This window comes from Anser brachyrhynchus (genome assembly GCF_964034855.1).
Source record: "Anser brachyrhynchus genome assembly, chromosome: 18".
In the NCBI taxonomy this organism is placed as follows: Eukaryota; Metazoa; Chordata; class Aves; order Anseriformes; family Anatidae; genus Anser; species Anser brachyrhynchus.
The window spans coordinates 1177341-1197854 of NC_137711.1; the positions used below are offsets into that span (position 1 = coordinate 1177341).

At 68.3% G+C, this 20514-nt stretch overlaps 2 protein-coding genes and 1 long non-coding RNA gene across 4 annotated transcripts; 1 reads left to right on the forward strand and 2 right to left on the reverse strand.

The window, feature by feature from the left end:
- Window positions 1-1206: 1206 nt before the first annotated feature.
- Window positions 1207-6528, reverse strand: LOC308179835 (alpha-N-acetylgalactosaminide alpha-2,6-sialyltransferase 2-like). 2 transcript variants are annotated; one of them, XM_080560569.1, is made up of 9 exons: window positions 4562-6528; window positions 3961-4105; window positions 3673-3838; window positions 3332-3497; window positions 3112-3250; window positions 2881-2984; window positions 2701-2784; window positions 2486-2585; window positions 1207-2248 (listed from the first exon to the last, which is right to left on the reverse strand). In XM_080560569.1, the coding sequence occupies exons 1-9, from the start codon at window positions 4720-4722 to the stop codon at window positions 2069-2071; spliced, it is 1245 nt and encodes a 414-aa protein (XP_080416695.1). In that variant the 5' UTR covers window positions 4723-6528; the 3' UTR covers window positions 1207-2068. The 2 variants fall into 2 exon arrangements, with proteins under 2 accessions (XP_080416695.1, XP_080416694.1); XM_080560568.1 differs by having other exon boundaries at window positions 3961-4108.
- Window positions 6529-6657: 129 nt separating this feature from the next.
- Window positions 6658-20495, reverse strand: CEP131 (centrosomal protein 131). Its single transcript, XM_080560566.1, has 26 exons — window positions 20048-20495; window positions 18830-19013; window positions 18123-18208; window positions 17354-17468; window positions 16855-16973; window positions 16270-16380; window positions 15990-16142; window positions 15557-15674; window positions 14745-14861; window positions 13573-13741; window positions 13343-13443; window positions 13030-13212; window positions 12530-12721; window positions 12265-12402; window positions 11577-11702; window positions 11356-11472; window positions 10811-10913; window positions 10428-10629; window positions 10030-10137; window positions 9793-9910; window positions 9601-9675; window positions 9366-9508; window positions 8619-8796; window positions 8327-8523; window positions 6937-6997; window positions 6658-6845 (listed from the first exon to the last, which is right to left on the reverse strand). The coding sequence occupies exons 1-26, from the start codon at window positions 20140-20142 to the stop codon at window positions 6771-6773; spliced, it is 3384 nt and encodes a 1127-aa protein (XP_080416692.1). The 5' UTR covers window positions 20143-20495; the 3' UTR covers window positions 6658-6770.
- LOC308179838 lies at window positions 19006-19933 on the forward strand. Its single transcript, XR_013940614.1, has 2 exons — window positions 19006-19706; window positions 19784-19933. It is a non-coding gene; the product is annotated as an uncharacterized lncRNA (long non-coding RNA).
- Window positions 20496-20514: the final 19 nt, after the last annotated feature.

Consider the following 20514-nt stretch of genomic DNA (forward strand, 5'->3'; position numbering starts at 1 on the left):
ACCGGGCTGCACCGGGCACCCGCACCCGTCCCCGCCGGCCTTGGTGAGAGGAAGGGGACGAAGCGACCCAGCCGTGGCGTTCGGTGCCCTGCATCCATCCCCAGCGGGTGTGTGAGCACGGCACAGCCCCTGGCTGGGGTGGGATGGGGTGGGGGGGGGAGTGGGGATGGGGTGGGAATTGGGGATGGGATGGGATGGGAATTGGGGATGGGATGGGGTGGGAATTGGGGACGGGATGGGATGGGATAGGAATTGGGGACGGGATGGGATGGGAAGTGGGGATGGGATGGGATGAGAAGGGAAGTGGGGACGGGATGGGGTGGGAATTGGGGATGTGATGGGATGGGATAGGAATTGGGGACGGGATGGGATGGGCACAGGATGGTGCATGGGGCCTGCCCAGCGGGGCAGCTCTGCCCCGTGCTTGTCTGCAAGGCTCAGGGCCCCCAGCTCAGCAGTCCCCATGCCCAGGCAGGAGCAGGGCTGAGCCCTTCCCAACCCCAGCACAGGCCTGGGCCCCTCCATGCCCGGTGTCCTGTCCCCCCCCCCCCTCATTTCCTTGCAGCTTTCTGCCACCACCATGGGGAAGACGCCAAACGGAGGCCAGAAGCCCTGGTAAGGATCCCGCAGGCAACACCCCCGCGGCGCCTGCCCCCTCCGAGCTCCGTGCTTGGGGCTGTGCTGGCAACAGGCATGGGGCAGAGCCCCCCCAGCGGCCTGAGCAGCGTCCCCCCTGGCCAAGCAGCACGCCCCAATTAGCAGGGGAGATTACCCGATTACCCCGCGTGCATCCTGCCCGCTTGCTCCAGCCCCCCGGCTGATTTGTCTGGGGCCGCGGCTAATCCCTTCCCCGGGCAGACACCAGCTTGAGCCGCGATCTCCGTGCGGCGGCTGCCAAAAGCACCCAGCCCTCCTGACCTCCTTCCCCACCGAGCAGCTCGGCTCGCTTGCAGCTAACGAACGGGCTCCACTGATCCCGGCTAATCCACGGCGGGGTGGGGGGGAGGCTCCTTAATTGGGGAGCTTTGGCAGAGCCGGTGACAGCCTCGCTATGTCCGCCTGGCAGGGACGGGGACGGGGACAGGGCTCGTGCCGCGCAGCCGGCAGCCCTGGCCCTGCTCCCGGGGACCCTGGGCATGGGGGGGTGGGGGGGGAACATGCAGCAGCGGGGCGCAAGCAGCCATCCGGCGAAAATCTGCATCCCTGGTTATGCAACGCCGCTGGTTTATTCATGCCTGAACCGGGCACTGGCCTAGAAACCAGCCTCCGTGATGCCGGGGAGGGGCAGGGCTGGGCGCGGGCTGGGGGCCGAGCCCACCGGGGAGGGCTGCGGGCACGGGGCGGGCACGCAGGGCACCAAGGGGACCAGGCACGGGAGCCCACCCGTGGCTACAGGTTGGGGACGGGGATGGGGGCTGCCATCCCCACCGAGTGCCGGGGCCGTGGCAGCAAAGAGGGCCCGGGGCTCTGCAGGGGATGCTGCAAATCCCTCCCTGGGGCAGAGGCACGGCACAGCCCCCCCGGGGGGGCAGGGCTGCGACAGGAGGAACCCCCCTGATCCCCAGCCCCAGGCAGCAACGCTGCCCCAGCAGTGGATGGTACTTTAAGGACACGTTAATAATTCCCCCGCGAGCCCCGTGTGCACCGAGCAGCCCCCTGCAGAGCCACGGCATGGCCGGATCCTGGCTCAGGCCCACCAGGTCCTCCTGGGGGGCTTCACCCTCCCCGGCAGAGCCAGGGGGCAGCTCCGTGGCTGTGCTGGGGGGAAACGGAGGCTGGGTGGGGGGGACCGGGTGCTGCAGAGGTGAGGGGCTCCCGGGGCTCCAGTAGCAGGACCAAGGAGGGGAAACACGGAGGATGCCCCAAAATTTACCCCGGCAGACCTGGCAAGGCTCATCGCACGCCTTGCTTGGGCCCAGCCCTGCCCCAGGGGCTCTCCCCGGGCTTCTTGGAGCCCGCAGGAGGGCAGAGGATGGTTTCCTCCTCCGGCATCTCAGATTCTCACTCAGGTCCCAGCAGCGCTCCCGGCCCGGCTCACCACGGGCACGGCTCACGGCGGCCGCAGGCGTCACGGCCCCTCCGTGCCGGTGTAGAGGCGCAGGAGCCCGCTGCGCTGGAGCCGCTGCCACAGCTGCATCTCCAGCTTCAGGTCGTGGTTGGCGAAGAACTGCACCTGCTTGTGCCTGCGGTCGAAGTAGTGGTCCGAGTACGCCCGGTAGCCCGGCGTCATGAACCCGAAGGCGCTCACCTGCGAGACACGGCGCTGAGCACCCTGCTGCCCGACCCGGGTGCCCGGCGCAGGGGTGAGGGGTGCCGCGGCTGCTCCAGGGGTGGCACGAGCAGAGACCACGGTGGGGAGGACGCATGGGTGCAAAACGGCAGAGCCACAGGAGGGAGCAGCTGCGGGCACGGCGCTGTGCCACATGCCCTGTGTCCTGAGCCGTGGGGCACGGACACCGCAGCGGAGCCGGCACGGGCTGCCCACCTCGTCGCAGGTGTGGATGGCGGCCAGGAGCATCACGGCACCGGTGGAGGGCCGGTACAGCGGCCAGAGCGGCGTGGCCAAGATGTCAGCACGGAGGAACCTGGGGGGAGCGAGCAGGAGCCGTGCTAAGGGACCCGCGCCGCGGCGGCTGCGCCCACCGCCGCGATGTCCTCGCTGCGCGGTGGGAAGGGGGAATCCCCCCGGGGGCTCCTCACCGGTTCCTGAGGTAGCGGATGAAATCCGGGTGGAGCATCCTGAACTTCTCGGCCCGCAGGTCCTGACCGAAGTAATCCTGGGGCCTGCAGGGAGGTGCCGGCGGCTGCTCAGAGGCACAGGGCGGAGGGGACCCGCCTGTCCCCCGCCCGAGCCCCCACGCCCACCACGTCCCCGCTCACCAGGCCCCCTTGTCCCGGCCCCTATCCACGCGCTGGCGGGTCAGGGCCGCCCGCAGCAGCAGGTAGTCGCGGTCGTGGTCCGGGAGGAAGACGTAGCGCGTCTCCTGTTGCAGGGGACGCGGTAAGATTGGCACCGTCCCCAGGCCGGGAGGTGACAAACGGGGCCCTGGCGGTGCCGTGCCCGCGGCTTCTCCCCTCCCCGTCCTCGCGCCCCGGTGCAAGCTCCCTCACCGGAGTCTGGGGTGGGTGCTTGAAGCCGTCCGCGGCGTAGCTGCTCAGCGAGTTCATCATGGTGTTGGTGGAGAAGACGTAGAAGGACGTCCTGTTGCCGACGTCCCTCTCGAAGCCCGCCGTGATGGCCCCGTTCACCCTGGCGGAGAAGCGGGGAGGAGGGCAGGCGCTGGCCCTGCCGCAGCCGGGGCCGGGCCGTGCCCCCCGCGCGCACCCTCACCTGAAGACGTGGTGGTGGGCGTCGATGGCGGGCCCCATGCGGGACCCGTTGAGGATGCCGCCGTTGCCCACCACGGCGCAGCGCACGCAGGGCGCCGACGCCTGCCGGCTGTCCGCGAGGAGCCCGCTGGCCGACGTGTTGAGGAGGGACAGGGACGCCTTCAGGACTGGGGGCAGCCCAGGGCTGTGAGCGTGGGGAGGGTGCAGCGGGGGGACCCCCGCACCCCGGCGTCCCGCGCCCCCTCCCCGTGGCACAGCAGCCCCCGGGACGCAGCCCCGGTGCCCGCGGTGCCCACCCCTTCATGCAGGGCCCCCCCCTGTGCCCCCCGCAGCCCCCCGCACCGTCCCAGCCGACGTTCTTCCAGCCGTGAGCCCCCGCGTATCTGCGGAGCCGCCGGTACTCCTCCTCCCGCGCGTGCTGCGCCCACTGCAGCACCGGGACGGTCGCCAGGAAGGCGGCCCCGAACTCGGTGGCCGCGATCCTCTTCCTGATGCTGCTGGGGCACTCCTGAAATCACGGGTGACGAGTCCCTGCCTGTGACGGCGGCTCAGGGTGCCCCACGCCGGGGGGGGACACAGGTGTCTCCTTGTCCCTGCCCCAGCCCCGCAGCGCCCGGGGCTGCGCCGTACCGAGCTGCGGTAGGTCTCATCCCGCCCATACGCGTCCCCGAGGCTTGGTGGCAGGCTGGGGACAGGAGTCGGGCGCGGTGACCGTGTCACCAGCTCTGGGGCCTCTGTCGTAGGGGCTCTGGGCGCCTGCAGGCGGGTGGGGGTCCTGCTGGGAGGAGAGAGGCGGCTGGGGGGGACACAGGGTGGCGGACACGTGGGTGCCCCATCCCCAACCCCATTCCTGCCCACGAAAGCACCAACGGAGGAGCCCCGGGCAGGCGCAGGAAGTGCTGCTGAGGCTCTGCCGGTGCCATTGGGTCACCGTGGAGGTGACGATGGCCGGTGGTGGCGATGAACACCCCCTCCCTGGCTGCCCCCGTCTTGCAAAGCAGAAAGCAGGAGCTGGGGTTGGAGCTGGCCGGAGCTGCCCCTGCCGGACAAGGTCCAAGCCAAGGCCGGGAGCTGCAGCCAGGCACCCGTGGAGAGGGCAAACAGGGATGGACTCGGGGTTAATCATTTCCCAGGGCAAAATGGCTCTGGAAAAAAAAACCCACCCAGGCCAGGGGGCAGCCGCACCACCCACCCCCAGCCCAGCACCACGACCCCCCCAGCCCCACGGTACCTGGAGAGCTCGAGCCCCAGCCTGCGCTGCGCGGCCGGGAGCAGCAGCAGCAGGGCGAGGAGGGCGAGGAGGGCGAGGGCCAGCCCGGCACCGCGGGCACAGCGCCCCGGGCACGGCGCGAGGGCGGCGCGGCAGCAGCCGAGTGCCGGGGGTCTCCTCATGGTGGCTGCTGGCGGAGAGGGGAGAGGAGAACCCGGCCACGGTGCGCGGGGCTCCGGGCAGTTCCTCACCCCTGGCTTCCTCCAGGTGGCCGCAGGACCTCCGCTCGCACGTGGAGGGACGAAGTGCAGCCGCTGCCCGCGAGGCTGGGCAGGAAACCAGGGGACAGCCCCTCCACCGGCTCCGCTCCCAGGCGCCTCCGAGCAGCGGCACCGCCGGCCCCAGCTGCCGAGGCCTCCCGCGTCCCCGCTGCTTTTCCCCAGCACCCAGACCCGCACCGGGCTCCCGGCCCCGCCGCTCGGCCTCGTTGCCTCCCGCGGGCACGGCCTCGCCCCAGCCGGTGCTCTGGGGACCGGGGCGCAGCCGTGCTAACGGGGGCAGCGGGGGCACAGGGCACGGCCGCAGGCGGCCCGGGGCGGAAGCGTGCGAAAGGGAGGTGAAGAAAGGAGCGGGGTCAGGAAGCGGGCGTCAGAAAAGCAACAACGGCAAAAGCAGAGGCTGGGCGCCGTCTCCCCGCGCAGGATGGGGCTGTGCGCTCCTCCGGCACCCTCTGCAGATCGGGTCAGACTCTCAGCCACCAGCAGCCGACACAACGACCGTCCTCCAGCCGCAGGCGTTGGGTCGGGAGCCGCTCGGTCCTCAGAGGAAGCGGGTGGTGGAGGTGCCCCCGGCCACCGGGGCAGCGCGGGTTTTGCCCCCCAGCAGCGGTCCCGGTGCAGGTCCCACTCGGGGCGTGCGGCTGCCTGCTGCTACCAGCGACGCCTTCGCTCCCCGACGGGTGTCACCGCACCGCGGCCACCCGGCATCCGCTAACACCAGCACCAAAAAGCACCAGCACCAAAACGGGGGGAGAGGGAAAGGGGCTGCTGCAGGATCGCTCGGCCCACCTGCACGTTATGGCCACTTGCCTCACAAAATGGAATATTTTACGGCAGGTGAGGCAGCCTCAGCCGGCAAGCACCGGACCCTGGGGGGCTGGGACCCCCCCCGCCTTGTGCCCCCCGCCCCAGCTCTCAGCAGGCTGCGGCCGGGAGCAGATCAGGATCCACAGAAAGCAGCTGAGCACCTCCACGGCTCCCTGCGTGTACCCCCCCAGCCCCGCAGCAGGGCCAGGACCCCCCCCACCCCTGGCAGCCCCCCGGGAGGACAGGGTCCCGGCGGCAAGGCTGTGGGACGTCCCAGCCCACCCGGCCCCACCGGTGTGAGCACCGACCCCGTGGCACAAAGCCGCAGCGGGGCGCAGGGGCTGGCAGGACGGATGAGAAACGCCCCGGGGACTCCGAGGACAAAACCTCTGCCGGCCCCGAGCGCCGAGCCCCGGCCTCCTCGGGGAGCAAAGCCTGCACGCAGCCGTCACGCACGCCCTGCCGGGAGGAAACAGATGCCCCGGGCTCGGTCCGGGCGTTTCCCGTTGCTGTCGGGGGGTGCTGAGAGATTTGCAGGTAGCAGGGGCTGTGGGATCACATCCTGCCCCGGCACCACCTCCCCCCATCAGCTCAGCTTCTCTTCCCATCGCGTCCCCCCCGGTATTTCATTTTAAAAACAAAAACAAGGTGCAGAGAAGGGAGCCAGGCACAGCCAGACCCACACCCGCGTGCGCTGCACTGTGTGGCCTCCACCCTCCAGCCGTGCCCCAACCCGGCCCGGTCGCAGCCAGGTGGGAACAGCAGAGGTGCTGAGCTCCTGCCGCACAGAAGGGGCTCCTCTCCCCCAGCCCTGCCTCCGTGGCTCAGCCCCGCAGCTCCAACCACGAGGCTCAGGACCCAGGACCGTGAGCGAACGCAGCTCCTGCCCCGACGCCACCCCGCAGGGGAGGGACAAACGCATCAGTGAAGAATAAATTAAAAAAAAAAAGCCAAGGGTGCCAATAGCACCGAGGCTTCCCTCTGCCCCCCCCCCCCCCCCCCCCGGCCACAAATCAAACAGAAACGGCTGTAGAAACCAGCACAGCTTTTACTGGTAAAACGTAACAGAAAGCTGAGCATTGCTGACGCGTAAAAAAATAAAAAATAAAATCCTGGGGGTGGGTGCCCGCCGAGCGCCCCGGGCGTTATTTGGCTGCCAGCAGCTGCTGGCGCTGCTGCTCCAGGAGGGCCTCCAGGTGGTCGGCTCTCTGCACCGCCGCCTGCAAGAGCACGCGGGGACGGTGAGCTGTGCCCGGGGAAGGGCTGCAGCAGCAGGGCAGGGGCAGCCCACCGCAGCCCCCCCTCGCTCACCTCGTACTGCTTCCGAAGGCTGCTCACGTTCTCCTCCTTCCTCGCCACGGCCGTCTTCACCCTGAGCAGGAGGACGGAGAGGGGCTGAGCCCGGTTCCAGGCGCCCAGCCCCAGCACCCGGCTTGCCCCGGGCCTCAGGGCGGTGATTTCGGCACAGCTCAAGGCAGCCCGAGGATGCGCAGCCCCTCTCCTCTGCATCCCCCCCCCAGCAATGCTGCGGCAAGCCCGGAGCAGGGCTTGGGGTGCCAGGGCATCCTATAAATGCCTTCATTCATTTGGGGAGCGTTACGTAGTTTGCATCGAGGCCTCTGCAGGAAGAAGGGGACATCAGCCTCACCAGACTGAATTAACAAGGTCACAGGGACGTATATTCCTGTTTCCCACACCCACGGTCGCTGCCTCATGGCCAGACACTCCCACGGCTCTCAGAGCACCAGACCTTCCCCATTTTGCCAGGCTGTACGCAAGGGACTGAAGGCGAAGGGGAACCCCGCTAGCTGACACTCGAGGTGTGACTCAGAGGGAATGGGAATCGCTCGGCTGGCTCTGGGAAAGCCGCTGAGCTTCACGTGCCGATGCAAAACTCTCCCACTGCGGCTGGAGGCAAACACCTCCGTGCAGGCACTGGCAGCAGGGACGGGTCTGGATGTACCGCCAGGGCAGCCGGCACAGCGCTCGGCCCCACACGGAAAGCGCGCCTGCAGCAGGCGATGCCTTCCCAGCGAGATAAAATTCCTCCCCCGCAGGCGGACGGGGAGGGAAGCGAGGAAGCACTGTGCTGGCTGCTTGATGCCGAGCCCGGCGCCGGCTCCTGCTGGTGCTGAGCCCCCCCGCAGCACAGCCCCGCGGTGCCAGAGCCCTGCTGGAGAGGCGAGCGCAGCCCCTGCCCGCTGCGAGCCCGGTGCCTGGGTGCCGTGCAGCCGGCAGCCTGCGGCGCTGGGGCGCTCCCGGGGATCATCTGCCCGGCCCCTTCAGAGCAGCGAGCCTGCAGGGCAGGGCGACACGTGGCACGGGCTGCCCGCAGCAGAGCCCAGAGCAGGGGACAGAGAGTGCAGAGTGCTCGGGCGCTCACACCCGGAGCTGCACACCACGGGCCTCCCCTGGCAGGAGCCACGCAGCCCGGCACCGCTGTCCCGCAGGCACACAAGGCAGCAGCAACCCTGGGGAGTGGACGACACCGAGGAGCCCAGCAGGCACCGCAAGGAGCAGAGGATTTGTGGTGGCAAAGCAGGCAGCCAGCCGGGGTGAGCGCTGCCCGTTTGGTGCCGGCAGGACGGGAAGCCATGCCCGAGGATGCAGCACTGCAGACAAGCTCCTCGCAACGCACCCTGAACCAGGGTGCACCATGCACCCAGCTGCGAGCCCACAAAGCCCGGCCAGCCTGCCTCACCTCCTGTGCACCTCCTCCAGCTCTCTGTCCTTCTCCCGCACCACCCTGTCTAGCTCCAGGCGCTGCCGGGCTCGCATCTCCACCATCTCCGCCTTCAGCCTCTTGTTCTCCTCCTCCGTGCCCACCAGCCTGTCGGCGAACTCCTGCCGGATCACGTCCGCCAGGCTGCTCCGCTCCTGGGCCAGCTGGTCCCGCACCTGCGGGGGGCCAGAGGGGTGACCCCGGGGTGCTGGAGGCCCGGGATGACGCCGGGGCGCCGGAGCAGGAGCCCCCGGTTGTGCTCTCCGCTCACCTTCCGTATCTCCTCCACCTCCTGCTCCCTGTGCTTCAGCAGGCCCTGCAGGCGGATGCTCTCCCCCTCCAGCTCAGCCAGCCGCCCCTTCAGCTCGTTGCAGCGCTCCTGCAGCTTCCGCTCCGACCTCTCCAGCTCCTGCAGCTCCACCTCGTACTTGTCCCGGATCCTCTTAATCCTGGAGGAGAGGACAGAGAGCTCAGCCTGGCGCTGCAGCCCCACCGGGAGCATCCCCAGCCCCCTCCAGGCTGCAGCAGCGACCACGACACCGCAGCCGGCGCAGGATCGGCCCCACGGGAGGTGCAGGATGTTTTCTGGCCGTGTTCAGAGTGGTTTCACTGCCACTCTGCCACAAGTCCAGATGTTTGCCTAGGGGAAGGCTGCCCCCTGCCACATCGCTCCGACATCCCCAGGGATGCCTCACCAGCTGGGGCGAGCAGGGGCGCACACCCTGCGGCGTGCCAGGGGAGGGGAGGACGTTTGTCCCCGCCAGCTGCTCCGTCCCGAGCTCGTGCTGCGGGCATCTGCGAGCTGCAGCGCTCTGCACAACGCCGTGCACGCTCCCCGTGCCCTCGCACACGCAGCAGGCAGGGGCAGGATACATGCAGAGGTGGCTCAGGAGGCCACGCAGGTGGTGCCTGGGCAGCACAGCCCCACAGCGTGTCTGGAGCTCGTGTGGGAGGCACGAGGCCAAGGGAAAAGAGAACTGGGATCGAGGACTCAGCGGGCTCACGTCTCCCTCCCCACCTGTTCTCCGCCGCCCTCTCGCACTCCTCCTTGGCGGAGGACATGTCAGCCTCCAGGCGCTGGATCACCAGCTCGATCTCCTTGTCTCTCTCCTTCCTCACCTCCTCCCTCAGCTCCCGCTCCCGGGAGAGCAGCCAGGCTTCCTGGGGACGGCGACAAAGATGCCAAATGCCGCTTCAAGCCCTCTCGGAGCTCAACGGCAGCACCTTCCGAGGAGAGCAGCCCATTGCCTTACCTCCTTCTTCACGTAGTTTGCCTCCCAGGCCTGCTTCTCCATCTCCAGTCGCTCCTTCAGCGCCTTCACTTCTGCCTGCAGAGAGACCAGAGAACTGCTCGCCTCCGGTGCTGCCTCCAGGGTGCTCAGCAGTGCCAGCAGGCAGCGCCTCGCTCACCCCAGTGGTGTCGGGGCGGGAGAGCAGCGACAGACCTGATGCCGCCTCTCCCGCTCCTCCTTCTCCTTCGCGTACTCCTCCTTGAGCGCGGCGGTGACGGCCGAGCTGCTCGCCTCCAGCTGCCTCCGCAGCTCCTCCGCCTCCGCTCTCTGCCTGCCCACGGACACAGCGCAGCTCGCAGCACCCCGAGGGAGCCTCAACGAGGGCGACCAGCCGAGGGCGACCAGCCCCGGGGCTTCCAGGCGCGGGGCTGCCGGTGGTGCTGCTCTCACCTGGCCGCTTGCTGGCTGAGCCTCTCCTTCTCCTCGGCGACCTCCGCGTAGAGCCGGCGCCGCTGCTGCTGCAGCGCCTGCTCCTCCTGCTCCAGCTGCTTCTCACACCTGGGGGTGGGGGGGACCGGCCTCAGGGAGCTGCCAGGCTCGGAGCGCTCCTTCCCCGGTGCTCTGGAGCAGGGCAGCGCAGCGCCGCACGGCTTTCCCTGCGCCCTGCCCCTTCCCACCCCTCGTGCAGCCAAGCTGGGCGCTGCTGCAGCTCGGGAGGACGCCCCTGGCTCAGCGACACCTCGCACGGGGCCGTTCCACGTGGATGTTAATTGCTGCTAACCCGTTAACACCAGCAATCCGCCCAAACACCGGTTCTGGCCACCACCCCCGTGCCGTGGCGCGCGTACCGCTGCCGGGCCAGCTCCCTCTCCCGCTGGCCCTGCTCCTCCTTCTCGCGCAGCAGCAGGCTCCGCAGCTCCTCGGCCTGCCGGCAGTACTGCTGGGCCGCCCGCTCGTCCGACTGCAGCAGCTCGGCCTCGTGCAGCATCTTCAGCTTCCGTATGTCCTGCCTGTGCTTGGCGATCAGCTTCTGGATCTCCGGCTCCAGGCCTGGGGCGGCGGGGGAGGACGGTTAGCGCAGCCTCGGGGCTGGCCGGGGGCGAAGCCAGCGGATTTGGGGCCAGCGCAGGTGCCCCCGGCCCCGGCCAGCTGGTGGGGAAGCTGCGAGAGTTGACTCGGCAAGGACAGGCTGGTAAGGAAAGGGGAGAGCAGGCGTGCACTGGCTTTGTACCTTTCACGGTGATCTCCTTGATCTTTTTGGTTTTCTCATCAATCCACTTCTCCCGCCGGATTTTCTCTGTTGCGCTCATCAGTTCCTTCAGCTTCTTGATCTCCTGGTTGGAAGCAAATGGGAACACGTCAGAGAGAAGCCAGGGAAGAGATCCCTCGCTAGCCTGGGAGCCCAGCTGCAGAAAAGCAAGGCGGGAGCCGATGACCCCAGCCACACACAGCACGCTGCCCCACCACAGCACCAGTTACACACTCTCCCAGTGCCCCCAGCCCCTTGCAGGATGGGGCTGCTGCTGCCTGCAGACCTCCAGCACGGGGGGAAAGCAAAACCCTTGGGAAAGCACCTGCTGGTGTGACTGGGAGGGGGCCTCCCACACAGGCAGGGCAAACCTCTGGGGGTGACACGAATTTACTGTGCCCGGCTCCCCAGAAAACAAGCGGCTGGGGCTCCCCGAGGCGAGACCAAAGTGCCCGGGGCAGAGGCCCCAGGTGAGCCCCCCGGGGTTCCAAGTCAGCTCCCCGCACCCCGCCGGCCCCGTCCCTCACCAGCTCGTGCTGCTCCTGCATCTGGCTGATCTTCTTGCTGTACTTCTGGTCCACCTGCTTCAGCTCGGCTACCACAGCCTCACACCTCTCGCTCAGCACCTTCTTATCCTCAATGAGCTGGGGGGGGGGGAAAGGGAAGGACGTGAGGCAGCCAGGAGGGCGCAGCCGCCTCCAGCCCGGCCCTCGGCCTTCTCGCTGCAGGAGCACCAGCGATGCCCCACCTGGTCGATGAAGGCCAGGTGCCGCTGTATGGCCGCCTCGTACTGCTCCCTCTGCAGCCTCAGCTGGTGGCCGAGCTCCTTCTCGGTCTGTTTGACGTGCCGGACAGTCAGTTCCCTCTGCTGGGCCTTGTAGGTGCAGGAAAGAAACGGCGACGTGAGGTGAGAAGTCACACCAGCCCAGCCCACGTACAGGAGATCGAACATGATGGATCAAAAACGGAAAGCGCTGTTGGGTCAGATCACCCAGAACACCTCAACCCAAGCCCCTGGTCCCCAAAGCTCCTGCCCCGCCGTCAGCAGGGCCGCCCAAACCCCCAGCGACGGAGGAAGGGAAAGGATTTAGCACAGCTCTGCGCTGAGCACTGGCTGGGCGCCTGCCGAGGCGGTTTTCAAACCACGAGGCAGCGAGGAGAAAGCTGAGAGAAAGCCCACAACGGAGGGGAAGGACCTCGAGGATCCTTCCCCTGCTAACAGCAACTGAGAGCGCTGCGTGACCCAGCACCCCCCGGCCCTCCGGCTCCCCCGACGGCTCTGGGAGCACCGCGGGACTTGGCCCTGCCGGAGCACGGATGGGAAGCCCAATCTGCACTGCCGCGATCCTGCGCTCCAAAGCCTCTGCTCCAAGGAGCGGGTGCTGAGGGCTCTTCTCCTTCGCTCCCCAGCAAGCAGGAGAAGCTGAGCCACCCACCAGCGCTGTCTGCAGCAGGCTGATGGCCCGCTTCTTCTCCTCCACTTCCAGCTTCAGCCTCACGATGGAGCTCGTCACCTCCGTGGCAACAGCCGACGCCTGCTCCAAGTGCGCCAGCTCCTCCTCAGAGAGGAGCCCCTGGGACGTGGGGAAAGAAAAATAAATTAAAAAAAAAAAGGAGTAAGAGGAGCTGGAGGCCACCTGGGCCCTGGAGCAGGGGGGAGAGGTCTCAGCACCCCGGCAGCACAAGGTGCTCAGCGCCCACCTCCCGCTGCGTGGCCGAGGCGGCGGAGCGGGGCCTCTCCTGCTCGGACTTCTCCATCTCGTCCAGGAAGCTGATGATGCTTTGGAGTTTGGCCTCTGAGAGCAGCGCCCCGTCCTCAGGGACCCCGGGGGAATGGTTCAGCTTCCCGAACTTCTCCAAGTTGTCAGCGGTCAGGGAGTTGGAGCTGGGCTCCTGCTGGGCAGACGGAGCTGCTGAGGAGGGCGGCGAGCCCCAGTGGTGCCCAGGCTGGTGCCGACTGCTCCCGGTCCCCCCGGTGCACCCCGGTAGGCAGCCTCATCCTCTGTGCTCAGCCCTCACGCGGTTTTGCTCCTCCACGGGGATGCCCCAGCTGCACCCAACTCCTCCGCTGCCTCCTCTGGCGTTCCCAGGGGCAGGGAAGCAGCTCCTCAGCCTTTTCTTGCCCTCCACAACCCAGCGAGCCCCGGAAGGAGGCAGCCCGCAGGGGGGCCCTGCCTTCACCAGGCTCTCGCTCTGCTCACCCCATCTATCCAGGCGTATTTGTCCTTCTTGAAGAGCTTCGGGGGGGGCAGCAGCTCTGGCTCTTCCTCCAGCAGCCTGAGGGTGTCCAGCAGCTCGGTGAGGGTGACCTTGGACTGAGCCCTGCTGACGGCCGTCACCACGGTCTCCAGGTCCTCGCCTCCCGTCTCCCTGGAGCTCACATCCTAGAGGAGAGGAAGACGCACCTTGCAGTAAAACAGCTTGCCCGGTCTCCAGAAAAACGAACCCAAGCTCCAAAGCCACCCCAGCAGAAAATCTGGTGCCGGCAGCACCTCGAACCGACGCCAGACCCACCTGCGGCTTGTCCTCTGCCCCCTGATCCTGCGAGGGCACGGAGCTGAGCCCTGCAGGGCCGCTTGCTTCTGGCTCTGCAGCTACGGCGCGGAAATTGGCATCTGCGGGGACCAGACCGCTCTCACCTGCTCGCAGCAACCCGCTCCCCGGGGTGAGAGCCGCCCTCCACCACCCTCCTGCCCCCGGCCCACGCCGCTGCAGGCGCAGGGGGGACCCGCAGGGGGACGCACCAGCGTTGTTGGCTTTGAGGCCGCCGCTGGCTGGGCTGCCGTTCCTTGCAGCAGCAGGCTTGGCAGGCTTTTTCTTTGCTACCCTTCTGCTCTCCTTCACCAGCGCAAGCTCCTCTTCCGCCGAGCACTTCGCGTCGGGAGCCTTTTGGGCCCTCTTCTGGTGCAGCTCCTGTAGGGTGGAGAAGCCGTCGGCGCGCACTGAGTGTGTCTGTGCTGCTCCGAGGGCGAAAACAGGCCCCGGAGGCAGCATCGAGGCACGCTCAGCCGCTGCAGGGCTAACCGGGACGACCCTGCTCCGAGGAAGGGGAAGCGCAGGGCCAACAGCTCTGCTCTGCTGCGGTGAGCAGGGGGCCGTGGTGGCCGGGTCCCACCAGCTCTGCGCGCACACAAGGGCTGCGCACCGGCCCGGCACAGTGCTGCGGCTCACAGCTTGAGGGCCAAGCACCATACAGCAGGGGGACACCGCCGTGCCCGGGGTGGGGGCTGCCTTGGGAGAGTTCTGGGAAATCACTCCAGGGACATGCACGTTTACGAGGCTGCTGCAGCGTTTCGCCACCCTCCTCCAGCTGTTCGGTGCCGTGCCTCCCGCCAGCACCCCCGCTGAAACATGACTCCATTTGGGCCAAAGAGAAACTGGGGCTCTTAAAAACCCTTTCCACTACATTGCAAGCCAGCACGCAACTCCCCGTCCTCCACCACAGGCCCAGCCCCTCAGCTTGGCCCCAGGAGCACCCATCCTGCCCCAAGGAGCTGCAGCAGCGTGGCAGGGGCGGTGAGGTGCCTCCTGGAGGCACGGCCCGCGGGCACAGAGGGGCATGCAGCCACCCTGCGGGGACCTGGGCCCTGTCCCCTCCTGGGACCAGTCCCGTCCCTGGCTGTGATGAGGAGCTGCAGTTTCCCAGTTCCCAGTCGCCCTTTCCCCGAGAACTAGCTCGAAACCAGCTCCGGAGGAGCTGCCAAGCCTTGGCAGGAGCACAAAGGCAAACTGCTCTGTGGCACCTCCGTCTCCACGGGGAGCACTCCGTTTCCAAGGCTCGCTCAAATTCCTCTTCGTGGAAAGCCCCCCGAGAGGCAGAGCGGCCCTGCCACTGCCTCCCGGAGCTGCCACTGCCTCCCGGAGCCGGGCAGCCAAGTGGCCAGGGGCAGGCACGGCGCCCGGGCCCCGTCCCTACCTGGATGGCAGCACGCCGCGCCAGGCGCGCCTTCTCCTCTCGGATCTTCCTGCGGTCCTCGTCCCTCCGCTCCTGCAAGCCCAGGATGTTCCCCTCCTCCGTCCGCCGCTGCCTTTCCTGCCAGGAAAAAAGGTCAAGGCTGAGCGAGAGCTCCCCGCGCCCACCGCCCGCGGCAGAGAAGTGGGGAACGAGGCACCCCAAGCGCCCCCCACCCCGGCTTGCTGCACCCCCGGCCATCCCCTCCCGCAGGTAAAGAGCCGTCGGGAAAGCTCTGCTCATTTTCTCGGGGCACTAAATGCAACCATCAGTCATCCGGGGCTGAAACCACCAAGGAGACGAGGCTTAAAAATAGAAGCTCACATGCCAAGAGCCGCGGCGCTCGCTGTTGTTTGGATAAATAATTAAACGCAAAGCACCACAAATAGCTGCAGATGCCACGGCGCTCTCCAAGGAGCCGACCGTCGCGGCTCTGCAGCGAGCCGAGGGAGGGTTTTCCCTCCTCTGACCACGAGGGCGTCTGGGATGGGGAGAATTCAGCAGGATTTGTGCCGCTGCCGCCAACGGCCTGCAGCCAGAGGGGAGGGAAGGGACAGGCTGCAGGGCTCCCGGATCCCTCTGGCACCCCAGCAGCGCTGCCCACTGCACTGGGGGACGGGGCCAGGACCCTCCCCACCCCGCTGCGAAGGGCAGAGCCCCCAGCTCCGACAGCTCGGGTCCCGGCTGGCAGGTCTGCGGGCTCCGGGAACGCACGGTGCCCGTCAGCAGGGCGGGGGCACCCCAGCGGGGTTTGTGCCACAGCCCCGGGGACAAACCTCCCGCCTGGAAGCCAGCAGGCGCCCCAGAGCCGCTGCTCCTGCCTTGTGCCGCTGCGAGTGGCGTCGGTACCAGCGCTGGATGGTCACGGCGGCGAGGTTCACCTGCTGGATGAACCTGCAAAAAGGGAGGCAGCGTCAGCCCCGTGGCCCCCCGACCCCCCCCGGCACCACCACACAGCCGCAGCACGGCCACGACGGCACCCCCAGCCTCGCTCCCTGGCTCGGCAAGGCCATTTCGGGGGAGGACTCGTTCCTCTGACCACAACTCGGGAGCGCAGAGCTGAGTCGGGGGCAGGGAAAGCCAAACACAACCCCTCAGCGGCTGCCTCGGCCCTTTCTGAACCCGGAGCCCCACGGGACACGGCCCGGCCCGCGCTCAGCCCCACGCCCTGCTCCTGCCCCTTTCCCTCAGCCTCCCGCGCCGCCTCACCTCTCTGCCTCCTCCTCGGTCACCTCCTTCCTGCGGGGCAGGCCGCCGTTGTTGTTGCGGGCCGTGATGTTGTTGCTGGAGAAATTCTTCTGAGACTTCACCAAGCTGCTGCTGCTTTCGCCGTCCTCGTTCGCGGTGGCTTTGACGACGTTGCTAGGGCAGAAAATAAAGCCCTGGGGCTCCAGCCTGCCCTGCCCCACGCCTGCACGGCACGCAGGGGGGGCCCAGCACCGACCTGGGGGCAGCGCAGCCCCCGGGCCGGGTCCTCCCCAGCACTTACTTGAGGGAGCTGGGCGCCTGGTTGGAGCTTTTGGGCGCGGGGCCCCTGTCGGCGGTGTAGTTGTTGTGCACCATGGTGGTGACGCAGTTCCCCATCGCGCCCTTGTTGCTCCTTTTTTTTTTTGCAGAGGGATGACAACCCGTCAGGGCTTGCCGGATCCACGGGGACAGCACATGCCCTGCACTCCCCCTCTGCGTGGTGGCTGCCACCCGGCCGCGGTGCCTCGGGCACCCCTCAGGGCAAGGAGCAGGGGAGGCCTTGCCAGGACCCCCAGACCCGAGCTGGCTCCTTGGGGCCGGTGCCAGACACACAGACCGGCAGACAGACAGACAGACACAGCCCGAGCAGACCCAACAGCCCGCTGGTCGCGCTCAAACTCCTGGCCCTGAGGTTGTCACCCCTTAGTGCTCCCTTTCCTGGCCTCTCCCAGACCCGAACCAGCCTCCCCCGAACGCCCAGCCGCGCCGGCACGCTGCCATCGGCCCAGCCCCAGCCCCACCTCTCGTGCCTGGGTATTTTCAGTTGGTTTCCTGCCAGCACCAGCCCTGCGGGCTCCCGGGGGGTGGGGGGGGGCTGCCCCCTTACCTGTTGTTGGCGGTGAAGTTGGCCGCCAGCAGCACGGCCGCTTCCTTCTTCCTCATGCCCGCCGGCGGCTCGGCGGCGCAGGAGCCCGATGGGCCCGGGAACGCTCGCGGCTGATCGTCCTGCGTGGGGCCAAATACCAGGGTCAGACGGCACCGACCCAGCCTCCCCCACGCCCTGTCCCTCCTGCGGAGCCGATTTCTGCCCCGCACCACAGAGGTTTCTGCCCCGCAGCCCTGCAGGGCTTTGCCCGCACCGCTGCCTGCCTCCGTCGGAAGCCAGGAGCGTGGAGCCGGTGGCCAAAACCCCTGGGCTAGGGGCAGCAACACACGGCCACGGCAGGCCAGGGGACGTTCACGCCACGCCAGCTTGGCTGCAGGCTGAGGATGAGCGGCACCACCGCGCCCTGGCTCGAGGAGAAACCCCCCGCCCAGCCACCAAACTCCCGGCTCCTCGCACGAGGAGCCGGCTCCCCCGCGTCCCCGCCGAGCCCTGCCCTCACCAGGACGTTCCACGTGGTTTTCTGCTCCGGCGAGGCCGTGCTCAGGGTCGCCGCTTTCTTTCTCCCACCAGAACTGCTCTCGAAGAAGGCCAGGAAGTCTCCCGTCTGCTCCGAGCTGCAGCCCAGGGAAGGCAGAGAGAAGGATGCGCGCGCTGGGGTTAACGCCGAGCTGACAAACGGCGACGAGGCAGCAGGAGCGGGGTTCCCGTCCCGCTCGGGGTGCAGCGCCCCAGCAGGCGGCTCTGATCTCGGCAGAGCAGCGGCAGCAGCGCGGCAGGGGCCTGACGAAGCCGCAGCACGCCCGGTGCCTCTTGTCCGGCCCCAGGGGAGAAAAGGGGCAGAGAATCGTTACACGGTCAGGAATCTAGGAAGGGTTTGTTACAGAGAGCCTTGCGCTTCTGTAGGACGTGTGTGAACAGAGCGCAGTAAGGGCAGCAAGAACTGAAGGTCAGAGCTCAAAGGCAGCCTCCAGGAGATCCCTGGAGACGGAAGGAGACGTTTTGTCTCCTAACACAGCCTGGCGGGCCCACGAGGGGCTGTTCTAAGCGGAGGGTCCTGTCCTCATTTCCCCAAACGCCACCCACGTGCCCTCCCCTGCAAAAAAACCGCACTGTGCCTTTCCGAAGCCCAGCCGTAGCCCCGTGTGTCGGACAGAACTTCCTAATGCCCAGCTCCGGCAGGCCCCGCTGTCCCCGTGGGGCAGGGGAGGGCGCGCGGCGCGGGGGGTTCCTCGCGGTCCCATCCCGGCGCGGTGCCGGGGGAGCCGTACCTGCGCCCGCTGCTCGCCCGCTGGGCGACCTGGGTGGTGCTGTTGGACCTCCGGAGGTTGTTGATGGCCCGGGAGCCCGCATCCTCCTGCAGGGGAGAAAGCTCAGCTCAGCTCAGCGGAGGTTTCGCAAGGGCAGGGCTGGGATGCCCGGAGCAGGGAACGAGCGCGAGGGAAGCTGCCGAGGCAGCGGGGATTACTCAGCAGAAAGCACAAAGATCCCGTGCTGCTGGAAGGACCTGGGGCTCCCTGCCAACGCCAGCGCAGTTAAAACCAGCCCCGCTGTGAGACACCGGGACGCCCCAGCGCCTGCCGGCCGCGAGCAGAGGGAGCTCCACGAGGCACGGTGCTGGGAGCACCCGGCAGGAGACCCCGGGACCCCAAAACTTCCCAGAGGGAAAGCACCGAAGGGAGATGAAGGGCCGGGGAGGCCCAACGCTGCCTGCCCTCGCTGCCTGCCCTCAGGCACGTGGAAGAGCCGAGAAGGGACCCAGCGAGCAGGAGCTCGCAGGGGATGAGGTTTGGGAGCACGGCGCCGCAGCGCCCAGATCCCGCAGCGGCTCTGCTCATCCCGAAGAGAGCAGGGGGCAAGGCAGGGGGGGTACGCGAAGCCCCCTGGGACCCCCACCCAGCCCCGGCAGCCCCTCGGGGGCTCAGACACCGGGCAGGAGGGCGCAGGAGCACCCCAGCGCTCCCCCCGCAGCACCCACCAGGGCGTTCCTCTTCGGCTTGCCGTCGGCGATGACAGAGAGGGAGCGACCGACGTGCTTGGCGGGGGAGGCGCTGCTCGGGCGCCGCACCACGGGCACGGGCAGCCCCGTCAGGCTCAGGTCCACGGCCACGCCGCCGCAGCCGGCGCCGCGGCACGAGGAGCTGCTCCGGGCGCTCCTCATCCTGCGCGGGGAGAGGGCAGATGGGTGCCGAGGAGGTGGATCGCAGCACGATCCCAACGCGAGCCCAAAGGGGACCCAAGGGAGACCCAAAGGGGAGCCAATGTGGACCCAACACGGACCCAATGTGGATTGCAGCGCAAACCCAACGTGGACCCAAAGGGGACCCAAACGCAGACCCAAAGGGGATCCGAGGGGGACCCAAAACAGAGCCAATGTGATCCCAAAGTGGCCCCAGCTCAAACCCAACACAGACCCGATGTGGATCGCGGTGCGAACCCAGCGCAGACCCAAAAGGGGACCCATCGTGAACCCACCATAGACCCAAAGGGGATCCAGAAGGGACCCAACGCGGACCCTAAAGGGATCCCAAGGGAGACCCAGTGTGGACCCAAAGGGGTCCCATTGCGAACCCAACTCAAACCCAGCATGGACCCAAAAAGGACCCCAGGGAGACCCAGTACAGACCCAATGTGATCCCAAAGGGGCCCCAAAGGGGCCCCAACTCAAACCCAACACAGACCCTAGGTGGATCGTGGTGTGAACCCAGTGCATCCCCAGAGGAGACCCAGAGGGGACCCAGTGTGGACCCAAAGAGGACACAACACAAACCCGCCATGGACCCAAAAGAGTCCCAGAGGGACCCAATGCGGACCTTAATGGGGTCCCAAAGGAGACCCAGTGCGGACCCAAAGGGGTCCCAAGGGAAACCCAGCATGGACCCAAAAGGGACCCAGAGGGGACCCAACGCGGACCCTAAAGGGACCCAAAAAGAACCCAAAGGAGACCCGGCACGGACCCAAAGGGGACCCAGAGGGGACCCAACGCGGACCCTAAAGGGGTCCCAAGGGAGACCCAGCGCAGACCCTGCGGGATCCCATTGCGAACCCGAATTGAACCCAGCGCGGACCCAAAAAGGACCCAGAGGGGCCCCCCCTCGGCCCCCCCTAAGGCCCCATCCCTCGGGGCCGCCTCCCCCGCCCCGTGCCCGCGGCCGAGCCCCCCCCGGCCCCCCCCCACCGCGGGGCCGCCCCTCACCCGGCCGGGCCTCCGCCGCCGCAGCCCCGCACCGCCCCGGAGCCCCGCCCCCCCGCCGCCATTGGTGGGCGCCAGGCGGGCGGCGGCCGTCCCATTGGCTGAGGAGGCTGCCGGTCAGGGGAGGGGAGGGGCGGGGAGCGGGGTTGGTGGAGGCGCTAAGGGGGCGGGGGCGAGAGGGAGGCGTGGCCTGGCGGCCAGGGGGCGTGGTCACGTGGCCAGGTGGGCGGAGCCTGGGTTCGGAGAACCGCGGGTTCGAGTCCACGCGCCGCCCGGTGCCCGCCGCTGCCCGGGGGTTACCGGCGGCCGCTTGGCCCCAGCGCGGCCGGGCGGAGAACCCCAAGGCAGCCCCGTGGCCCGCAGCCCCTCGCGGAGCTCAGCCCGGTGCCCCAGCCCCACCCTCCCACCGGCCCCAGGCCAACGGGGAGCCACAGTTGCCCGCAGCCCGGCTCCCGGCCCCACGGTGCCCG